At 41.1% G+C, this 23,600-nt stretch overlaps 1 protein-coding gene across 1 annotated transcript in view; it reads left to right on the top strand.

Moving 5' to 3' along the window:
• The first annotated feature begins 13,367 nt into the window (after positions 1-13,367).
• glra1 (glycine receptor, alpha 1) overlaps positions 13,368-23,600 on the top strand; it is a 129,230-nt gene continuing 118,997 nt past the window's right edge. Inside the window, exon 1 of the mRNA XM_047584658.1 lies at positions 13,368-13,513. Coding sequence (XP_047440614.1) covers positions 13,488-13,513 — 26 coding nt within the window. The 5' untranslated portion in view covers positions 13,368-13,487. The remainder of the gene's footprint in view (positions 13,514-23,600) is intronic.

Below are 23,600 nucleotides of genomic sequence, written 5' to 3'. Positions count from 1 at the left end.
CAACAGTGACATCATTCTTACCAGAGTGACTCAGAGCAGTTTGTCGTGTTGTTTGCTTTCTAGATCTCCGGGTTTTTTTACTCCCGTCTCTCATTTCATTGGTTCACGTCACAGAGTGAAACTTCTGATGAAGTTATTACAGCTCAGCCCCGCCCTCCTCCACATCCCTCCGTCCTCTTCTCTCTGTCATCAGACATGATTCTCAGTCCTTTGGGTTCGTCTGTCCATCCACTCATTCCAGTCGTCGTTCCATCATCTCTATCATCTCTTCTCTTAAACCCATCTCATGTCTATTACCTGCTCCTTTAGAACCTGTCTCATCCTTTTCCTTCTCATCTATCTCATGTTTCCTTAGACCCCCTCATCCATTTTATTCTAACTCTTCTCATCCCTTCTAACTCTCTAATCCATTCCCTTCGACTCTTCTCATCCCTCTCATCTCTTCCCTTAAACCAGTCTCATCCTTTTTATTCTTTCCCATCTCATTCCTTCCCTTGTATCCATTCCCTCCGACCTCTCTCGTCCTTCTCATCCATTTTATTCAAACTCTTCTCATCCTTCTCATCCCTGAGCTCAAACATCTCTTATCCAATCCAGTGACAGGGATGCACCTTTCGAACAACAGTACGAAGAGAACACGTGTTTTGAACGTCCATTATCCAAATAGCATCTCATCACATCTGATAAGATTCCAGTCTCGTCTTGTTAACATAGATTTTTTTTGTTTTCATCAGATTAGCTCGTCACATGAAAAAATGGTTGAATATTTTTCGTTCCTCTTATAAAAAAACATCAAAGATTCTCCAACTAATGGGAATTTATAACCGATGGACCAGACGGTCGACTGGTCCGGAGCCTCGGTGTTGGCTGGTATCAGTCGTCTAAAAGAGTTTACTGTAAATCAGGTTAATGTGAACTGATGGAGACACGGCAGCGTATATATATATGTGTGTGTGAGAGTCAGAGGAAGAATATGGTTTTATTATTTAACACGTTACAAAGAACGCCTGTGGTTACATTAATATTAATATCTCTATATTAGACTTGAGAATACAGAACACACTTTTAACTGTTGAATTACTTAGAGAATAGGCTCCGTGTCTGCAGGGAAACGTATTAACATATGAAACTAAATATTGAAACGTACAAAGTGTTCTGTCGAGCATAAACAAGAGGCCGAGGAGATGATTCATAATGAGCACAATGAAGCATTTGTTTTTATGTATTTTTGTTACATTTGAGAGCTGGATTTGCAGGAGGCAGCTTTTTGTGGCTCATCCTCGTCCTCGTCCTCTACATCTGTTCACTGTGCCCCACGGGAATACAGCTGGGCTTCGGTCTTCACAGGACAATACCGAGTAGATGGGAGAGAAAAGAGAGGCAGCGGCAGGATGACGGAGGAGAGACAATCACTTCTGCTTTCATAAACCCCACATGTCCTGCACACACACTGTCCCAGAAGTCAGTGGCCTAATGTTGTTGTAATTTAGACGAATACACCACGGGATCCCGTGTGCAGATGTTTGCGGAGATGAACCCGGTCTGCTGCTGCTGCTGCTGTTATTTTAACCAAGAGAAAAACAGGTTTGACCCAGAAAACCAGAAATAATTGGACAATTAGAACCATGCAAAGCGGAATTAGAAACGTCCAGTGACATCTGTGGTGCACGCGAAGGCACCGAAACAGACTGGGCTGAAAAATGCTTCAAAAAGGGATTTGGGGCCATTTCATAGACGTACGGTTTGAAGTAAACCTAGGAGGTAATTAAGAACCTCAAATTAAAAATAGCAAATCAGTAACTGCTCCATAACAGCTGGCTGATTTATTTTATTTTGCTTTAATTGTTTTAATTGTTTAGTGAAAAATGCAAAAACAAAAGAAAAAAAAGAAAAAAGAAAGTCAGAAAATGAGAGCAGCCATTTGGAAATGGCTGCCAAAAGCCTGTTATTGAGTGCAGATCATGAATGAGTCCTCTAGGGGGCAGATGACAAGAATAAAATTGTACCTAACATGTTTTTCTCAAGTTAAATATCTCATATCTTGGGAAGAAAAGGATTATTTTCTTGAGATCTCGATTTATTTGCATCATACGTGACCTGACTGCTCCTAACGCTACTAACGTAGTGATAACAATTATAATAGCCTAATGTAATAGATCTACTGTAGAGCCATTAGTTTTGTACTTTAATGTTTGGTTTCTGGAGATCTCGAGAAAACAGAGGAAATAATCTGTATGAACACATGGCTGCTTAGGGCGTCCGTGTTTATGACAGAAAAGTGTCACGTATTATGATTTTTGAATTTTCGGTCATTAAGTTTGTTTGGTTTATTTTCAACCAAAGACCCTGGGCCTCGTCTTTTAGTCATTTGTTCTTCCATTTATCCAACTAATCCTTGTCTGGCTGCAGGTAAACAGCCTTAATCTGAGGCTAAACCTGGTTCCTAGGAGGTTTAAACTGATTTTAGACCCGGATTAACTATGATTAAAAAGGCTACGTTAATCTGATCTCAACAGACATGAAGCTCTAGAAATAAGATCAAGGCCTGACTGACCTGAAGTTGTTTAAGGATGTTGTGAGTTAACATACTCATGCATGAAGTCTGAGATGGATAAAAAAGAGGTCTAAAAATAAGAGAGAGCAAGAAGAAGCAGACAGACGTTCTTGTCAATTAGAAGGAAACAAAAATGCGTGAAGCCCACTCAGGCCATCGCCGTGTTAAAACCTGAGGTCAGCAGCTGTGCATATTCTGATCGATGCCGGTGGCTCAGAGGTTGCTCTGGACCTGACATCAGCACTCGTCAGCTGGTCGAGGACAAAATGAAGTGAAGCCGAATCAATTTGCTCCTCTGATCTGTGGTGGAGAACGTTCCTGCTTTCAACACCTGACACACAACAAAGAATCTGATGAATTTAAATTCCACTACCAGGAGAGTCCAGAGCTCATGCAGCGTCTTTTAAATACACGTGGTGACGCAGGGATGGACTCAGAAACCAGAAAAACAGCAAACTAAACACAAGAACACTTGCTAACAAGAGCACACACAAATCAATCATTCATGGATGCTAGGGAGATACGACTGGAACAAAACAAAGCAGGAAGTGGTTTCACATTTTGGTGAAACCATGTTTATGTGAATGCATATGTTCAAAATGGACATTTATGAAACAATAACAGGTTAGAGGAACAGAAAGTGGGCTTTTATATAATAATAATACATTTTATTTCTGTTGTACTAAACATTGTGATGATCTCAAAGTGTAAAATGAATAGTTAAAAGGAAGAGTCTCTAAAATACATCCAGTAAGAAGCCTTCTTTTCATAGAGTTTTTAGGTGTTATTTAAAAACATCTGTGGGGCCTTCAAGCTGACGGGAAACAGCCGATCAATCAGAAATTGTCATATTGGATCAATGACAGCATTGAAGTAACACTAATATGTCGTGCTGGATAATCATAATTGATGCTACAGCCCAAGATGAACATTACTGAGTGAAACCAGGTGGGTGGGGTATGTTTTCATGAGTGCTTTGCTAAAAATCAATAAAAAGAAAAGACCCGATCACTCGTGCTGCAGAGTTTGGTTCTGGGGCCTTGGAGGGTGTTTGTGAGGAAGTCTGGGGGGCGGGAGGACTTCCTGCAGGCAAAGGGGGGCAGGTCCCTAAATGGATTAATGGGTGATTTCAATTTGGAACTGGACGGGGAGCCAGTGCAGAGTTTTCAGGATGGGGGTGATATGATCATGTCTGTGCAGCCTCACAATGACAGAAGTGGTTCATAGTTGAACTTCATTGTGAGAGCTGCAGAGGTTTGGGCTGGACTCAGGTTTCTAAGTCCACAGGGTGTGATGTCACTCCTCTTTGTGCTATTCTGAACCAGCCTCAAGGAAGAAAACCTGGTATTTAAAGAAGAGCAGATGAGCACAAACGCGTGACAGGAGAAGTGGCCGCTGATCTAATTTTACATTTATTCCACTCTTTGTTCCTCTCGTGTGTCCGGCCTCATTAGCATCTCATCAGCTTTCAGCCCGGAGTCGATATTCTAATCAGGAAAATATGATTATTTATTTATTTATTTCATTTTTTTCTAATGTCGTGTGACTCACCGTTTGTCGGAATAATTCAAGGAGCCCGGGAATAACATTGACCCATTTCATGTTTGCAATCAGTGGCAGGTTTGCATGAAACCCCGGGGGCTTATAGTTAGTGGGTTCAGTCCAACAATGACACAGTCAAAGTTCATTTCACATTGTTCTGTCATTTCTCATTATTTCATTCCACAGAATAAAATAACTTCCTCGGGCTTTTATTACAGTCTTTTAAAGAGAAGTAAAACCTCATTCATTCATTAATGAGATATTAGGAATTCTCTTACTATTAGTATTAGTCGGCGGATGTGGAGTGGTCCATGCTCCACATCCGAGTAGCTCTGAGTTCCTGACAGCGTCGTCAGATCATTGGGTGTTTTTTTTTTTTTAGGTAAATGTAGTTGAGTTCGGGCTCATTTGGGATGCTGGCCACATCTCGTTGTGGTGATTGGGTTTGGCAGCGTGTTGCTGGATGATTTCTATGCCTCAAGTGCATTTTTAATAATATATTACACTGGGATAAGCATTCTGGGTAGTCAAAACAAAATATGGATCCAATTTTTTTAGGTGGTTTGTGAAACCAGCAGCTGTAAATGGCAACACTGGTGTGAACAAACTAGTAGATGTGTCTCTGTGACTGTTATCATGTCAGTTCAATGTTATGATGATGATCATCATCATCATCATCATCATTATCATTATCATCATCCAGGCGACATTTCAATGACACATCTTTAGCATCAATAGCCAGTGTCCAAGTTTATAATTTACTACTAATTGTGTTTCATACTCTTAGTATTTAACCCTTTACAGGGCGAGGAACCATATTTGGTAACTTCTGCATAATTTTTGAATTGCCTCCCCATGCTCCTCAGTCATTGCGTTTATATGCACAGTTTAATGGAGCTATGCTCGAAATTCATCTTTCTGAATGGGGTCCCAGTTTACATACAAGAGAGAAAATCAAATAGCTGATGGTGCTATCGCACCGGTGGTTTTTCTACCGGCTCCGTTTACCTTCTTCTGAGACTTTCTTTCTTGGATGTTTTTGTTCCGGGGTCACACGGAGCATGCACACACGAGTTGTCTAGTTAAAGTCTGATTAAGCGTATACATGCCGGAGAAATCAATTTCCAATCACAGTCTCTAGATCGGATAAGGAGTTGGAGTATCGTGTTTACATAAGTTAAAGTTAAAGTTAGTTAGTTAGTTAAAGTTGGATTAAAGCAATAAGTTGTTTTTTTTTCACATGCATATAAACGTATTGAGTGAGGTTTAGAAACATGTGTTTTTTCCTCAGCAAATCAGGGTTAAATGTGTTCTTCAAGGTCCACCTCTACCTCCACCTTTACTGTACCGACCAATGGCGTCTCTCTGTGGTGCAGGTGAGGACACGGGTGTCAAAAACATGATCAGAGACTACACACGTTCACACCTACTTTAGTATCAGTGTAGTATTTACCAGCGTTAAAATCAGGTCCATATAAATATCAGGAGAACTGATCATGGACCATTTCTTATTTGTTAGTTCATATGGATCATTGTCAAGTCCCATTGTCTTTAATTTGATCTGATTATCCACATTTTCCGCAGTCTCCCTCTGTATTTACTGATACATTTCACCATGTTTTTGCCACTCAGGGGGCGTGGCCTCGGGAAGAAGTGATGTCAATGCATAATCTTTATACAATTTCAGTCAATACAATGAATGCAGTTTATTTGAAATTCATCTGTTGTCTCCACTCTGTCTTTCCTTTGCTTTGAACTGGGTGGTGACAAACCAAGGACACAAATACGGTTTATTTTCCACCGCTGACAGTTTTATAGATGTGTTCAGGTATTCTGATCAGGTTTCAGGTTTAAACTATTAAAGTATTTCTATTAAAACACATTTTAACTTCTCCGTGTGGCGTATTAAACTGTAGAAAACCACAGCAACCGAACACGTCAGTCCTTTAAACGTCCGTAGAAGTGACTTGAATGCAGCTCGTCTCCCTGCGAACACTAATAAACGCACGGCTCACACCCACTTCTGTTTGTTTTCCTCCAGACTACGCGCACATTTGACAAAGTTAACCTCTGAGATCAGCTTTTTAAAATTAGATTTTGTTCTGCACATGGGCGAAGCTGAAAGGCCAAACGCGCCGTTATCACTGTTCCACGCAAGCACCGGCCCATTTAAAGCTATAAAGGTCACAACAGAAACTTTTCAGTCTGTTCTAATTAACTCCTTATTGAGCTGTGCGTTAACTTCCCCCCTTTGCAGCCTTTCAGTGTGGAAACACGTAAACACAATTAAAGAAGAATCCTCAGACCTCCAGTTCATATGGTTTTTAATCATGTCTTTTTTTTTTTTTTTTTTTTACTTCTTCTCCTTCTTCTTTACTCTCCTGCACTTGAGCACCTGAGGGAAATGTAATTGCAGCCTCCTCCCGGCAATAATAATACAAGCAGACAGGCCTCATGCATTATTCAGACTGTCTAACGTGGCGCGTTTGGATTCTTTAAATTAGAGGTCATCCTCTGTTCCTGCTCCGGACACTGTGGGAATTACCTGCTTCACAAGACGCATAACAGTATATCTGTTTATATGCATGTATCTATACATTATGTGCATGTGTGTATCTGCATCCAGAGGAGCCTGCAGCCGTGTGTCTGTTTAATTATTCACTGTTTACTTAGTATGTATTTCTCTCTATGTGTGTGTGTGTGTTATAGGTTAGTTGTTGGTTTGCTGCATGAAAGTTTCATGATATTTGCTCCTCGGCCTCCGTCCTGTCACAGATTTGTATCAGCGTCCCGCTAATCTGCACAAATACAGGAGCACAGAATGTAAATACAGGAGCGCAGGAGGTTTAGCTTGACAACGTTTTAAATCACAACTTAATTTCGTGGCATTAAGACATTAGACATTCAGGACTGGAAAGACAACTTCATCTTTCTTCTCTTCCTCCTCCTCCTCCTCCATCTAGTTCACACCCTTTTTCTTCTGGAATCCAGCAACTTCAGAGACGTGGAGACGTCTCATTCTTCTACTCTGTTTAGATGCTCCGTGACAAGCAGAAGAAGAGGAAGTTTTGTGGCATGTAGACACGTGTGCACATGAACATGTTTAAGACTCTTAACATCCTGACACTTCAGTGCTCAGCTCCCTCAGTGAGATTCTTTCCGTCTCTACGTGTGTTTGTTTCCATCATCACCAGCTCTCCACCCTTCATTCACACACCAGCACACACACAAACACGTGCGTGAAGCCGAGCGACGCGCTCTCCGCTCAACTTGGACATGATTTGCATTTTTCAGCATGAATTCCCACACATAACAGTGGTGTCTGGCTGTGTGCAGTTAAGTAGTGTACGGTAAACATTCTCTGTGTCAGGGCTGAAAAGTGAAACCACAACAGTGAGCGGCGCACAGAGCTCCGTTCATCCAGCCTCCGGTCTTCACAAGAGGCCGGGGATTTGAGTCCTGCTGCCATAAATTATTCAAACAGTTCAAGTTTGACTGTTGAACCCGACAAGCGCACATGGAGTATACGGAGTAAAGAGTGTTTCGTTTACCGGGATCCCTTTAAGAACTGGAGCAGAGCTGAAAGGCCACAGCCGTTACCGTGACCTCCGACCAAACACGTTATCAAAGGCGGATGCAAAATACGTAATAGTGACTTTTCATTGCAGTTTATTTAATTTAGTAAAAGCATGAAAAATCGATACTTCTGATACCAGGTCTTTATGCTCAAATTATCGATACTTTCGATACTTCAGTCATTGGAGGTGATGTAGGAACACAGTAATATACACCTCAGGTTTACATGTGAGTTGTCTGACTTGACTCCCAGAGACGTAAGAAATGTACAGTAACTTGGATAAGTAACTTTAATCCGATTAGTTTCTGGTCTGTTTTCTGATGGGCTGCACCCACAGATGTTCCTGTTTATACCTCAACTTCTCTCAGAACTGAACAAGCTCCTCAGATCAGTGGAAAACTTTTGAGTCCAGTTGCATTTTTCACTGAACTTTTTGGATATTTTATTTTTTAAAGCCAGAAATGAAAACTAGAAAGAAGGAACCTTTCATTTAATCTATAGTCCAAAACAAAAGGAGACAGTTAATATTACGCTTCATTTTCTGTCTGTTTTCTTTTTGGTTACACCATGAACCTTCACCAGTAAAATACACGATTAAAATGTCACCATTTGTTCAGATAAACTCTCTAAAAGCATTAATTCTCATGAGCCTCTTCACGCATTTCTTTTTTACAAATGGTCACATTTCTGCCTGATTTGTTGAAGATCGGATTCACTGCATTCCTCTTTTCTTCCCTTCATCTGCTTCATTCGTATGAGGCCGGTGTCTCTTGAATGTTTCCTTCCTTCGTCCCACCTTTCCGTTCCTTCCGTCCTGGCGAAGCAGCCGCTGTGTGAAGCGCGATGTCAGGGCCTCCTGCTGCTCGTCGATCATGATTTCCCCCGGTGGAGCTCTCAATAACTCAGCGGGCCCTCATGCACCGTGAGAGCGCAATTAGGTCGACTGACAACTGCATTTTTCTCCTCAGGAATAAAGCGGCGCGTTGGTATTAATCTCAATGGAGATTGTGAGTGACGCGGTGAAAGGGACGGCTCCTCATCCAGCTGCTGCTTTCATTTAACCTGAAGGGAGGAAGAATATCTGAGGAGGTTCTTTCATGTCATTTATTAAAAAAAAAAAAAAAAACTGGGTCAGCTGCACTTAAAGGTTGGTTCGAACTAAAGTAAAGGTCACACAGTCATTTAAGAAAATGTCCAAGACGTGAACACGGAAGATGAAAAATGAGACGAACTTCATGTGTGATATTTAGTTCCTTTAAAGACTGATGAGGGCGAACATGTCTGAGATTAACAGACATTTATTTTATACCTGAAATAGGATCAAACACAGAGGAGGAGGAGGAGGAGGAAGAAGACAAAGAAGAAGAAGAGGGTGGTGATGGAGGAGAAAGATGAGGAAGAAAGAGAGAAAGAATTGGAGGAGGTGGAGGAGGAGATGACAATGACAAATAGTTTTCCTCCATCTCTCTCTACATTCCTGAATTGCCAGAAGAAGACGAACCAAGATGTCTCCACGTTTCTGTCCAGAAGAAGAAGGTGAATGAGGTGAAAGAGGTGGAGGAGGAGGTGGGGCATATAGATACAGATGAAAGAAGAAGGTAACTTCCAAATAAAATCTGAATAAAATCCACCATTACCATAAATATGCTCAGCATGAATAATTTAAACAGAGCCCTGCTCAGTCTGCTGGTTAACAAATGTCTACAGACCCACTAATATCTACAGACCCAGGAGTGAACCTGGAGTTATTTGCCGCTGAGAGTGTAGAAACATGTCATAATAATGTGTATCGTTGTTCCTGTTCTCTCAGCGGGAGACGAGTGGGTTTGTGTTGGATTAACAGGAGGTGACTACACACACTCTAATGGATGATCATCACGCAGCGTTATCTACGAGCAGAGTAAACAAGGACGGACATGACTGACATTTAATGGGATTTTAACGCCTATTTGAACTATTACTGCGTGTGTGTGTCTCTGTGTGTGTGTCTGTGTGTGTGTGTGTGTGTGTGTGTGTGTGTGTTGCAGGTATTTCCGTCTTAAATGTCTCTCAGCAGGACGTCTGAGCTCCGTCCTCCTGAGAGACGGCCGTTGTTTTCTGTCTCCTCCAGACGCCGTCGTCCTCGTTGGACCTTTTTGAACTCAACATTCTTTGGTGTCAGATATTATTAAATGTCACAGTCGGTTATTGTTACTATGACCAGGAGCCGTGGTACAAGGACGACAGCAGATACAGCTCAAACACTTAATGTACAGTATATTTACAAAACCATCTAAATCAGCCGTAACATTATCAACCAGTCAGACTTTATCTGTAAGGCACGTTTCATCCAAAAGTAGCTCAAAGTGCTGAATACAATAATCCCACATATACCCCCCCAACTCCCTCTTTCAACACAGACACACACCCACACAGACGGATGACTTAAAAACTCATTATGTAGAACAAATAAAACTATATTCATTAGATCAGGAGCAGGAACTGTAGACACCCTAAAAACTGTAAAAATAACATATAGACCTAAGAACATAACACGAGATAGATTAACAAATAAATTAGTTAATTGAAATAAATAAACAAAAAATGTAAGAAAATAATAAAAAATAAAAGATGATGCTTCAATATTTCCACATAATGTTCTTTGATGGCGTCTGTTTTATGAAACACACCAGTTCCTTCTGCAACATGATGCTGCCACCCCCTTACTTCACAGCTGGGATGCTTTCTTCCCCCTTTTTCCTCCAAATGTATCGATGGTCGTTACGGCCAAACAGTTCCTGGACGTATTCGTGGCACCTTCAAGCATCTGGAAACTGGACCCAAGGACGAACCAGACGTGTGGAGCTCCACTAGTCTCTTCCTGACATCTTATCTGATTTCCTTTTGAGTTTCCCATGTTGTCAAACGAGGAAGCTGTGTGTGTTTGAGGTGTGACCTTAAAATCCATCCACTGGTGTGTCTCCACTTAACACAGATGTTTTCAGTTAACCTATCAGAAGCTTCCAAAAGCCATGACATCATCATCTGGGCTTTCCTTCATTGTTTAAAGATATATAATTAAAAATACGAGCAGAAGATAATTAAAAGTTCTCTAAGAAATTCTCTCATATTCTCTCTTATTGTGGCATTTGGCAAATACAAATGGTTTTGGTCATTCTAACTGACTTAACACAGGAGAAGTTTAGTCTGATTTAACTTCAGACAGGGAGGAAAAAAGTTTTACCTGTTTTATTTATTTATTTCTTTATGTATTTATTTGTTACACAAGCTGGCTCAAGGGCCGTGGCCAAAGGGAGGAAGCATGTGGTTTTAAAGGTTTACAAAACAAATATTTAATTTATTAAAGTAATCCAAGAGCTAAACTGAATATGCAAATAATAAATGTGAGGCGTGGGAATCAGTTGTCAGTAGTGTCGTGCTGTTGTAGATGGAAAATGTGCTGCAACTGAAAAAAAAGGCAACGCCAACAGAACCAAAACGCGCCGCTGTCCTCAGAGAGCAAGAGACCAAATAGACCTCACAGCACCGGCCAGGTGAACTGGATTTCACTAATCACAGCCCAGGGCTCCAATCAGCTCAGGCCCCGAAAGACGCCAAAGGGCCGTGACACAGTTTATAGAAAGTTCTGGTTTCTACAGCAAATTTCTGACAAATCAACATTATACACATGATCTATCATGTTTCCCATCCACCCAAAGATAAACAGTCTGTAGCTGTTAACACATGATACAAGGTAAGCTATGACAAAATCTTGCCATTCTGGTTTGCTGCATACCAAAATAATATTTTTTCTTGTTTAGCATTTAGGATTTGGGCTGTAGAAATTTGAAGATAGATAATATCAAGAAGTGTCTTGTACCAATGAAAAACACACAGGCTGAGTCTTTGCTAAAAAGGAAATCTCAAAGAAAACCCCAACTCCTTAACCAAAATCAAAACATGTCGATAAACAGCATCCCAAACCTAAATGTGACTTCACAAACAATATCTAATCAGAGTGAACCAAATGGGGTTTAAATGAAAAGTCCAGCTCTGTGGCAGCACAACAACAAAGCTTTTCACTGACTAAATGTTTCGGAGGTAATTCAAGCTATCGATAAGCACAGGTTCAAATACACCAGTGTCGTGCAAACTGTAGGAGATGTGAACCCCTGGGGACTCACAGGGCAGAAGAGGCCATAATAACACTAATGCCACCACCATTCTTCTCCACGGCCTCATCATCTCACACCTCGACCACATCCTCCAGGTCTTCAACATCCACTGACTTCCAGTCACATCCTGCTACTTCCTGTACCTTCAAGGCTCTTCACAGTCGAGCTCTAAAACATGTCTGAACCCTCCTGTACTCTCATATCACCTCCACGCCTCTGGAACATTCAGCCACCTGACACCAGAAACATAAACTCCCTGACATGTTTGAAATTTCAAAACACATCTTTTTAAAATAGCTTCTCTATGTACTTTTAAATCTGCTTTCATTATATTACTTTATATAATTTAAAAGATGTTTTATATAAAATAACCATGAGGGACATTATTACCACTATTATCATTGTTATGTGCCTGTTTAATCACAGTCAAATTATCAGGTTCTCAACTTTAGTTTAGAATTTGTAACAACAGTCTTTTGTCCTGACCAGGTCATTTTCAGGATGAAAGCATCCATGGAAATATTCTCCTGTAAATTCACTAATATATGAACTAATATTATAACTATAATGCTAATTTAGAATTACTTTATTGATGTTAAACTAAATTTAGGCTATTTAAGTTACACAGATTGTAAATAGAACAGTTTTTTACTAGAATTTACAAGAATTATAAACAGTGATAAAATCTACAAGACCACACGAGGCAAAAATGTATTAAAAAAAAATCTAAAGTTTTAATTCTGTTTTGGTTTTAGCAGGATATTGTTTTTAGCCGTTGTTAGCGTTTATGAGTAGGAAATCTGACTTCGGGGACGTTACAGTTGAGAATTCCCACTTGGAACTCGGAAATTCCGACTTCTGAGTACGAATGGAACGCACCATCGCTGGGTCCCGCGGGACCCAACTCAAATCTCGCGGGAGCGGGAGGTTTAAACTTTGCAACGGGCGGGATCGGGACATAGCCCAGCGACAGGATGTCAACAAACGATGTCGAAAGGAAGCTCAAAGAAGGTATTTACAGCACTAAGACAAACCAAAGCAAGTCTGACATTTGGAGAAACTTCTCAGTTTTCTGTGACAAAGATGGAAACGAGCTTGACTTTGTTCGTTGTAACGAATGTGCAAAAATACTAGTGTACAACGGCCACTAATCAGGCACCTCTGGGCTGAGGCGACACACCTGCTCTGTTCTCCAGGAAAACGAAACAAACAACCCCGTGAATCTCTTCATAAATAGCCTATAAAATGAGGGATGGGACGGGAGAAGACACAAAATCAATGCATTTCTATTATTGTGCATAAATGCTCAAAGTTTTGCAGGTGTTAAAAAGCCCAACCGTTCTGCATAATTAAAGGCGTTCCCGCTTTGAGTGACAGGTACCAGAGAGTTGTGTGGGCGGGGCTCAACGTATCATTTCCACGTTTGGGTGACGTCACAATGGGTTTGTCCATAGTATACACACAGTCAGTGTTTACATTGTGTGATTTGTTCTTTACTGCAGAATTTCAGGAGCTAAAGTCGTAAATCTGCTCGTTTGCTCCATTTCTGGCTCCAGCTCCGACCTGTGAAGAGGAACGTGAGCAGGAAGCAGGAAGCAGGAAGCAGCAGGTGACTCTGGACTTTCGTGGACACGGAGCAGTCGGCTGTGTCAAGGACAGCATGGGTGGCAAACTCAACGCAAGAAGGTAGAGATGGGAGGAGAGAAATTTGGTGATGTGTGTGTGTGTGTATATATATATAGAGAGAGAGGGAGGTCAGGGAGAAAGAGGGAAGGGAGGGTTGAGAGAGGTGGACTGAAAGTGCAGAGAGAGAGCGGAGCAGCACAATTCATCAGTCTGGCTAAATTAAGCAGATTGCTAAATGTGGTCCCCTGTGTGGATATGAAGAAATGTGCCTCTTAATGTGATTGCCAGTGGCGGCAACGCCATAACTCAAGGTTGAGGTTGGAAGAGGGTTTGGGGGGGGTGGGGGTGAGGAGGGGGGGCGAGGGATTATACGAGGACATTTACAATGTGATGATGCCAGGAGAACATCAAGGGGGAAGAGAGAAGAGGAGCTGGAGCCAGTCAGCAGCTTCACCTTGATGGAGGCAGAGAGGGGCCGGCGAGCCAAGCTAGCGGCTAAATGTAGCTCGTAGAGATATCTGTGAGTCATCCAGGTCATGGTGCATCCAATAAACACGCCATGAAACAAGGACGACTGGACTCGTGGCTTCTTCGAGTCCAAATGGCAACACCTGGGGGTGGTGTCCACTAGTGATGGAGATGCGTTTCCATTCCCCCCAGAATTGCACAAAACCCAAATAGCACAGACTTATTTCTCACCACTACTGCTGCGTTTCCTCCACAACTAAAAGACTCAGACATCCTCTGTTGTACGATATATATTTCTGCTTATCAGGATAATGTACCTGTCATTTCATTCTGTGTAATTTGGGTCTTTTCTCAGGTACAATGCATGTATCTCAGATGGTGTCATTTCTGCCCGGCGCTGCTCCTGTTTGGTTCTACTATTATCTTTCTCTTCATAGAGTAACGCTGCTGTTCATTCAGTGTGTAGCACATGAAGGCTTTATCACATTCAGCACATCATCGCTCTCTTCTTCTCTGCACAGGACACGAGATTGTGACTCAGTATTTATAAAAAAGAAAGAAAGAAAGAAAGAAAAAGGATAATTCTTTCTTGTAGAGTTTAAGCAGCTGAATTCACAAACCTGCTCATTGCTCCACTTGTTGAGGAACCTTCAGCTCGTACCTGTGGAGAAAGGTGAGCAGAGAGCAGGAAGCTGCAGGTGATTCTGGATTTTCGACGAAGGGTTTGTCATGAATGCCAGTAGTGTATGTTCAGCCCCCACTGGTTCTTTTTTTTTGGTTCTCTCTTATTTACATATACAAAACATATTTTGTGTCGTGGTACCATTCTATTTTTCTCTCGTCTTATTCTATTTTCTATCTAACTTGTATTTTTGCACTGTCCTCCTCTTCATTAATCAGATTTTAATCAGATTTTAACTTATCTTATCTTAGTCAGTTCACGTGGCTCCTATAGTCTGGTTGCACAAGTATTATTCAATGTTCAGCCTAAAGTAATAGCTGCATGATTTCAGACTGAAACATGAATGTTTTTCATAGTTTTAATCGGAATACACCTCTGCAGTCAAAAATACCTTGATACAAGTCTGCACGTCTTTTTTTTAGCTTGAGTTTAAAGCTGACACTGAACATGGAGCAGACAGGGTTTTATGAAAGGTTGAAGCTGCCCTGGGTCGTCGGTAGCATCTGGTGCTGCATCCACACAGCGTGTACACAAGTTCTTGTCTTGTGAACTTGACTGGGTGTTTGTGCAAAGAACCCAAAACAGATCCCTGGATCTTGCTCATGAAATCACTTCACATTCAAAAAATTAAATGCGACTAACATATACCAGGAATGAATGTATTAGGGTTTAGAGGTTTATGCTTATATCTTTATTTGTCCTCTTTTATTTCCAGTCTCTTCATTTGTAGACACAGAGACACAGATGGTTTTGTCTGCTGCATCTTACGTCCTTATGTGTCATTCGTTCCAGAGTTTCATTACTAATAGTAGCCTATGAACACTGGCTGTTCCCCTTCAGCTGAAGCTGATATTTTAAGTTTTTTTTTTCTGCGTTTCTACACATTTCTACAACTTAGAACAACAAGTCTAATATTTTTTATTAATTGATTTATTCGGACGTATTCCCACTCACACACAACTGTCCTCTCGCAGTTTGAAGGTAGAAAAAGAAAATATTGTGCCACCTTCTAGCATCTGCTCTATTTTAACTTTAGGTTTTCCTTTTTTATAAAGTTTATAGACCCCCTCAATGTTTGTAAACAATGTGATGTTTTTTTGAGAGGCGGGGCTTAACTGGAGGCAAAACATTTAAAACCCTATAGCTTGTAAACGCCGGTTAGCATATTTCAGTGGGCTGTTTTGGAAAGAATAGACGAGGAAAACGTATATTTTAGAGAATATATGAAACCACTCACTCGCTATTCAGGCTGAAACTAATGATGCATTACATTTTAATCTTATCTGATATGAAGTGTGCACGTTGTTGACTGTCTCACTCGAATCCTTTGTTTTAATCTCCAATGTCAGATTAAAGTCATCTACGACCGTCAGTGGCTGTTATGTGATAAAACTTTTAGTGTTAGGGATTTTTTTTGATTTTGGCCCCCAAAAATATAACAAGATGACATTTTCATGATTGAAAGTGACAGCGTTCGCCTCCAGCTTCCCTCTGTTTCGCCTCCAGCTAACGTTGTGAGGTCACAGTGACGTAGACCATGAAGGGGTCTATAGTGAGGGCAGGACCAGAAAACCCAGACCCAGATCCCTCAGTAAAGCTGCTGTAAGTCTGGTCTGCTGGAGGATTCGATTCTTCTTCTCTCTCGTTATCCACGCCTCCGTGTGCTGCTAGCTGAGGGTTTCTGACCTGCACAGCTGCATCCTACTCACCTGTGGTCGTGTCTGTGCTCATACCTGAATGCAGAATGTTCCAGCCTGCTTGTGATTACTGTTAGCAGCTAACTCACCTGTAACAGAGCTTCTAACCAGTTTTACATCCCAGTGCTCGTATTTATCTCTGTAACGGTAACTGTATGAGCTCTCAGTATTCCCACTAAACCTTTCTGCAATGAATATTTTAAATAATAGCTCTATCCGTTCTCTTTTATTCATTATCAGTCTCATGTAACATGCATCAGCTGGATCTCTTTAGCAGAAGTTTTGCGTGTGTCGTGGCTCCGAGTGGTCACGTTTTAGACTTTAGACTGATGCAAACAAGGACGAAGAAAAGCAGATCTTTCACAAACAACAGGTTATGTTAGAAAAGCATTCACAAACCTGGAGGTTAAACTCTCCTTGACTATACTTTACGGTTCAGATTCCATCAACAGGAAGAAAAAAAAAGCATGCACCTTTAAAACTGATGAATTATTGCTGATGCTAACAGCGACAGTTACCCACAGAAAAGGTTGTGGAGCGAGGCACGATCTTCTTATGAAAGAAAGCTGAACGGCTGAAAAATAGAAAGCAAAGCAGCTCAGGCTGAAGGGGAACGAGCAGAAACAATGAGCGAGTCGTGACTGGCGGAGGAAGCTCAGACGATTTCAAATGTTTCCTAAACGACACAGGAAACATCAGATTTCAGCTCCTGTCATTTACTCTTTAAAGCACAGTGTGACCTTGGAAACTGGCTAAACACAAGTAGCTTATAAATAAGAGATTTTATATAAATATGAATAAATGCATGCAATTACATTCACCGCAGGGTTCTCGTATTCTCTCGATCAGGTTTAAGAACACAAACGTCTAATATGCAAACGACGACGGATCAAAACAGTCGACTGAAGATGCAGCATCAGTTCTTTCACTTCCTGCTAAAATAACGTCTTTGAAATCAGATATAAAAGAAGATTCTGGCCTTATAGTAAATTAAAAGTATATTTATAACCATCTTCACAGCATTAAATTAAAATTCAGTTTATACACATTACGCTGCCTTTAGATGATGTTTTCCATGTTCAGCTGTAAATCATCCCCACAACCTTCTCCCTCTGGCTTCTTTTATATATCTCGTGTTTCTTTGCTTTATCGTCATATTCTTTATAAATCCAGTCAGAAATCAAATCCTTTCAGTTCTGACGAACAAAACAATCTTGTGGGATTTCAAACAAGAAGTTGCAAGAAATGTGTTGTTTTTTTTTTTAAACAAACAAACATAAATCTGTTGATTATATGAAACTGTGACAGATCTTTCCAATCAAGACTGATTTGAATTGGAAAATACATTTTTTAAACACAGTGTGCAGGACCTTCATATTTATTTCTTTAAGACAGAATCAAACATTTCTAAAGTTATTCGTCCTCAACACTTGCTTTACATCCATATTTATCTGATATGCCAATATGTTGCGATATTTTTTCTTCTGATACAATCGATTTTGAATGTCTTAATATTGATTGTAAAAGAAAAAGTCATGTTTTGGGCAATGGATCATTTGGATTAATATTGTTTTTTTGACTCATTTGTCCAATGAATTATCACTGTATATGAGTATTTAAAATTTCTTAGTGAACTATGTAGAATATTGCAATATCATAATATCTCAATAATGTATCGTATCATGACTCAAGTATCGTGATACGTATCGTGACCCACCCGTCCTCTGAACGGTTTTCATTTTCCCATAAGTCGATGCATCCACTCACTTAGCAGTTCATTAGATACCCTCATGAAAACGAATGCATTGAACTAAATCTTTCATAAATATTATAGTATGCAGCTTCCTGCTCCTGGATGATACTGAGTGCTGATAACAGTACTTTAAATGCACGGATGAACCTGTTCCCTGTTGTGTCATGTTCACGCTGCGTCAGATATCGTATCTTCTGCTCTTCCTGTGACACCGAGCGCTGCAGCGCTGCCCTCCTATAGCAGCCATCGATTATCTGCTGCGCTATGAGAGATGCTCACGTTTACGCCTTTCTTCAAGTCTCCCTCTGAAGACCGTGAGAGTGGACATGACGACCTTTAGTTACAGACAAATGATTCTGAGACACTGTTTTCATTAAGACACTGGAGCTATCGATCAGTCCTGCAGGCCTCATGCTGAACGTCGTCCTCGCCCGGAGCAGGAAACCAAACAGTTAATCTGCTAAACGACGGCCTTTTGAGGGAAGTGGATGACGGAGCCGAGCACAGAACAAACAGCTGTTACACACGAAAAGTATTGTACAGTTGTTTTTTCGGCTGCTGCTGTCAGACTCTTCAGTCACGGTTCTCAGCGAACCAGAACAACTCCAGGACTTCAAATGCACCACTCTGCTTGTGAACCTTCTACACTGTGAACCGTCTTAGCATCAAGAGAATTCTCTTGTTTACCTGCTGAAACTTCACCTGACAAGAAACAACCTCGGGCTACAGTGATGGTACGTGGAGCGAACGGTGTCGGGTCTCAGGTCAGTGTGACGGCTGCTCACTTCTTATCGCGTTTTTAGGCGCAACTGGGTAAAAGTCTTGCAATAGAGGTTGTACACACAGGTTGACTTTACTACGCTATTGTCACATCATGTGACAATGAATGAATAAATGCTTTATTTCGAACATGAGAAAATACACGCTGAATAAATAAAGAATCAAAATAGTCAAAACGGCGAAAAAACAGTGTTAACAAACATGTCTGAAAGGTGGAAGGAAGAAGCGTGTCCTTATTTAATCCTCCCCCTCCTCCTTTCTCAGTAATTAACCATCAGTTTCGACTCACAGTTTAAATATGAACATTTTCTATAGACAATAGAAATTAATTAATGTAAACAAACACCTGAAAACACCTGGTGATGGTGAAAACCCTTCAGCCTCCCTGTGCGCTGTGAAAACCAACAATTTGCTTCTTCCAGCTGGACTCTTCCTGCTGATTGTTCAGTGTGTATTTAATTCCTAGTGGTGTTGGGGGGGTTTAGTTTGCCTTAAAAGATGTATCCTAAAAACACGCCACACCCTGTTGTGTGACCTATTCAGTTGCAGCTACGCTAACGCACAGCTGGAGCAGGACAGAAAATAGTGTTTGTAGTAATTATCACAGAAGCAGGAAAAAAAGGAAACGATGGAGGAGATCAGGGTGGATTAATGGGTCAGCAAAACATCAGACTAGTCTGGAAACCAGAGCAGCTTCGTCCTCTGAAAATATTTTTTTGTGATAGAAAGTTGTTTCTGGAGTCTAGACAGAGAAAGGGAGAAATAATTTCTGAGTCTGTTCTGACCAGGTCGTTTATGCTTCATGAGAACTCCTGATAGGCCCCTCCCACCGAAGGATACATCATATGGACTGAGCATTGTGGGAAATACAGGAGACGCTGTTCGTTCAGCATGAACTGACACACAGTGTGATCTCTACCCAGGAAAGATTAGCTTCACGCTGCTAACATTAGCATCTGGGAGCCGCTAGCATTTCCCACAGCAGCATTAACCACGCCCACTCCAGTTTTCGACCAATCACAGAATAGTTGCCGGACACCACACAAGAGAAAAGGTGTTTTGTGGAGTATGTAACAGCTTTGCAACAAAGTCGCTGCTGTCAGAGAAGAGAGACGTTTATATTTTGTAAAAGATATTGAAATTATTTTAACGGACGAACCGTTTCTGTTGGGAATTACTCCATCACCTTTATGTCACGTACCTCGTTGCTCTGATGAAGTGGAAAATTGTTCAGATTGTTGGACGTTCTCGACACCTTAATGAGTTAAACTGGCTCTTGTTTCCGGAGCTGATTTGTGTCACATTTAATTTCATTGCTAGATTCTTTGCAGCCTGGAGGCTCCTGGAGTCACCTGTTCAGGGACCAGAGTGTCGTCCTCTTCCACTTCCTGTGCTGAAACTTGACTTTGACTGGGATTTGAACCTGTGACTCTCCATCCACCCTCCCTCTTGTAGCATCTTCTTTGCTGAAGCCCCCTCCTCTGCAGCAGAGGGTCAGCTGTGTCGGCCGAGCCACTTCAAACTACGTCTGAAGCCAATTACATCCTGCTGTGACTATAAATAACCGGCGCAGCACTTTACTGTGCATTTACATAAAGAGCTATAATGGCTGTGTAATGGTTTAAATATTCATCAGGCATCCTTTGCGTTCCCCTTTTCATTTCCCCACTTCCCACTGAATTATAAAAAGAAAACAGCTTCTTATAAAAAAAAAGCCACAAAATGCATGAAGGCCCATAAATAGTTTGTACGCGTCACTCGAGAAAAACTCCAAATATTGTATTTCTGAAGCATAAAATTAAATCGGGAATTTTGTTAGTTTCTCATTTCACTTCGCTCCGAATCACTGATTGGGACGACGCAGGAGCAATAAACATGAGTGGCTCATACTGTGACGAGAATATTCCGACAAAACATTGCCAGATAATATTTAATTGTCATCATCGACTTGCAATCATTAGCTCTTTTAAATGGATATTGGATCGTTTGCTGCAGCCGTCATCAATCAATGGGCTGCGCTTGAAGCCTCAGTGCACGTTCTGTGAGTTTGTGCCATTTGTTTGCTTTATTTCCCAGCGTTATTCCCACGGACGTATAGAATGAGGTGCTGTTTGGAATTTTATGACATGGTTCCCTACATCTCCATTGTTTACTGTGAACCCTGAATGCTGAGTCTAATGAAGACATCATATCCATATTCAGCAGCTCTTTCTTTTGTGTGTGTGTGTGTGTGTGTGTGTGTGTGTGTGTGTGTGTGTGTGTGTGTGTGTGTGTGTGTGTGTGTGTGTGTGTGTGTGTGTGTGTGTGTGTGTGTGTGTGTGTTGGCCTTGTGATCCGGTTGTTGCCTGCAGGCATTAGAATCAGTCACGTTCCAGCGGACGCTTTGGACAAAACGGGTCCCGAGGAAGAGGAGTGTGTGTGTGTGTGTGTGCAGAAATAGAAAGCACTACAGTAACATCACAGGAGACATTATTGGACTGTCAGGAAAACATTTAAGAGTTACATTAGACAAGATTAAAAAATATACGAAGAAACACAACTCACTTGCTGTGAGAGCACCGGAGCGTGCGTCCATTTAAAATCTACTGTTGTGTAATTAAAGTGTAGGATGTGTTTGTTTGCTTCTAGATTTAAAGTTATATGTACAGTCATTCCCTGGTTTATCTTTTTATCTCCCATCGCTCCAGTCGCAGGTTAACCTCACCGAGCCATGATCTTTGTTTGCTGTTGGGAACTGATTATACTAATGCTGATATCTTCCAGGCCAATCGAATAGTTCAAACAAAGCTAAATAAATAAATAAAGGGCTAAATACTCCATTGTTTGGAGTCCAGCTGTGTGCAGAGGTCTTTGTTTTCCCTGTATCAGCTGAAGCGTGACCTAGAATTCAGTCCAACCGGAGAATTACCGGCCTCATGTTCTGATAAGTTCATTCTGACCAGACTCACACTTTTACACATCACACATTAATACTGAAGACGTCTGAACTATGTAGAGACACATACGTTCTGGTCATCTTTAGCTTTGACGGCTGCTTTGGCTTTCACTCAAATAATGTCTTTCAGTTAACAGCTGAGCTTTGTCCAGAATATCTCCAGTCTCCACGTCTCCATCGTCTCTGTCCACGTGGAATCCAGCTCAGGTTCATCTTATTTTTCTACCTCCATGTTGGAAACTCGTGGATCAAATGTGCTCAGAGAGAACGGATTTATTCCAACAACCAGAGAGAAACGAGCACATCAACAGTTTACATGGTTATTAAAGGTTCTATCTCTGTTTATCTGACCAGGTCCGTCTGTTCTGACTGAGGTGAAATCAGTGCTACTGATCAGTCATAACATTATGACCACCCGTCTAATATATTGCAGGCCCCCCTTTTTTACTTCAAGGGTGTTTTTTTTTTTTTTTTAAATGTTTGTGTAGTTTTGTTTGCCTTTAATCCGGAGTTCTCTGCAAAATTTTGTTATGTTCTCATTAAGACAATGAAGAGTCTTGAGGGGGTCCTGTGGTCATTATTGTGGGTGTTCATCAGTTTGGGATCTAGTGAATTTGGAGGCCGAGTCAACACCTTGTGCTGTTCTTCAAGTTTTTTTTTTTCGAGTTGTTCCTAAAGTTTGTGTCAAGCTGCATCCTGCTGGGTCATTGCTATGGGGCAGGGTGGGCTGTGGTGGGGTAGGGTGGTCTGGGGTGGGGGGCCCAGTCTGGTGTAGGTGAGGGCTACATGTCATGAATGCCAGATGGTTTAAATGCTTGTTTCTTCTGTGGTCATAATGTTGTGGCTGATAGTTATATATCTGATGTTGTGACTGTTTTACATTTGTTTTGTAGCTGGACACTGACCTCACACCCTGACATGGATCATGTGACAGGAGGCAGGTCGACGAGCAAATATCATGTAACTTTCATGGAGCAAACCAACAACTAAGCTGTAACACACACACAGAGGAAAATACACAGTAAATAAACACAGGGAGGATGTGAACAGATAGATTCATGTATCTTGTGGAGCAGGTGATTCCCACAGTCTCCATGTAAACACAGAAATTAAGAGAATGTGCAGGAAACCGTACGATGACATCATATAATGAATCTGTACTGTAAGCATTAATATTTATTGTCCATTATTCATAGGAATGATCCCATGTTTTATTCTGGTGTCACACACACACACACACACACACACACACACACACACATTAAGCTGCTACAGTGAAATCTGTGACGTTCTCGTCCCTGATGGATTTTCTCTCCTGCTCCTTATCAATCTGTTTATTTATTCATGTTCAGTCTGGATCAATTCATCATCAGACTGAAGCCGTCTCATAACTTAACTCATTCATGTGTTTTTAAAATGCTCCGACTCGTAAAAACACACGTTTTTACGGCTGTCATTGTATCATCATCCTAATTCCTACTTCTACCCACAAACCTTTGGGAGGCACAAATGTTTTTGTTGTTTTTTAGGATCATCTGCTTCTCTGTATCTGAAACTCCACATTCTTCCAGTTTATGTCAGTATTTCTCTAATATGTGTTTTTAGTTACAATCAAGAGAAGAAGACTTGTTAGTTTTTAGATTGTCCTCCAAAGATAATAAACTCATTTCTGTTCTAATTTAATGGCACCAGATTAAAGAATAGAAGTTTCCTCGTTGTCTGTGAAGGTTCTCAGTCGTGCTGGTATCAGGTCGTCCCCGTCCTCTTGTCCTCTGTCCACGTTGATGTGTTCTTTAGTCTCAATCAGAAGGTTTATTTGACTCAGAAACTCT

Source organism: Mugil cephalus, chromosome 5, assembly GCF_022458985.1.
Source record: "Mugil cephalus isolate CIBA_MC_2020 chromosome 5, CIBA_Mcephalus_1.1, whole genome shotgun sequence".
NCBI classification, from domain to species: Eukaryota; Metazoa; Chordata; class Actinopteri; order Mugiliformes; family Mugilidae; genus Mugil; species Mugil cephalus.
The sequence above is the reverse complement of the archived record's forward strand: the minus strand, read 5'-3'. Positions and strand labels throughout refer to the sequence as shown.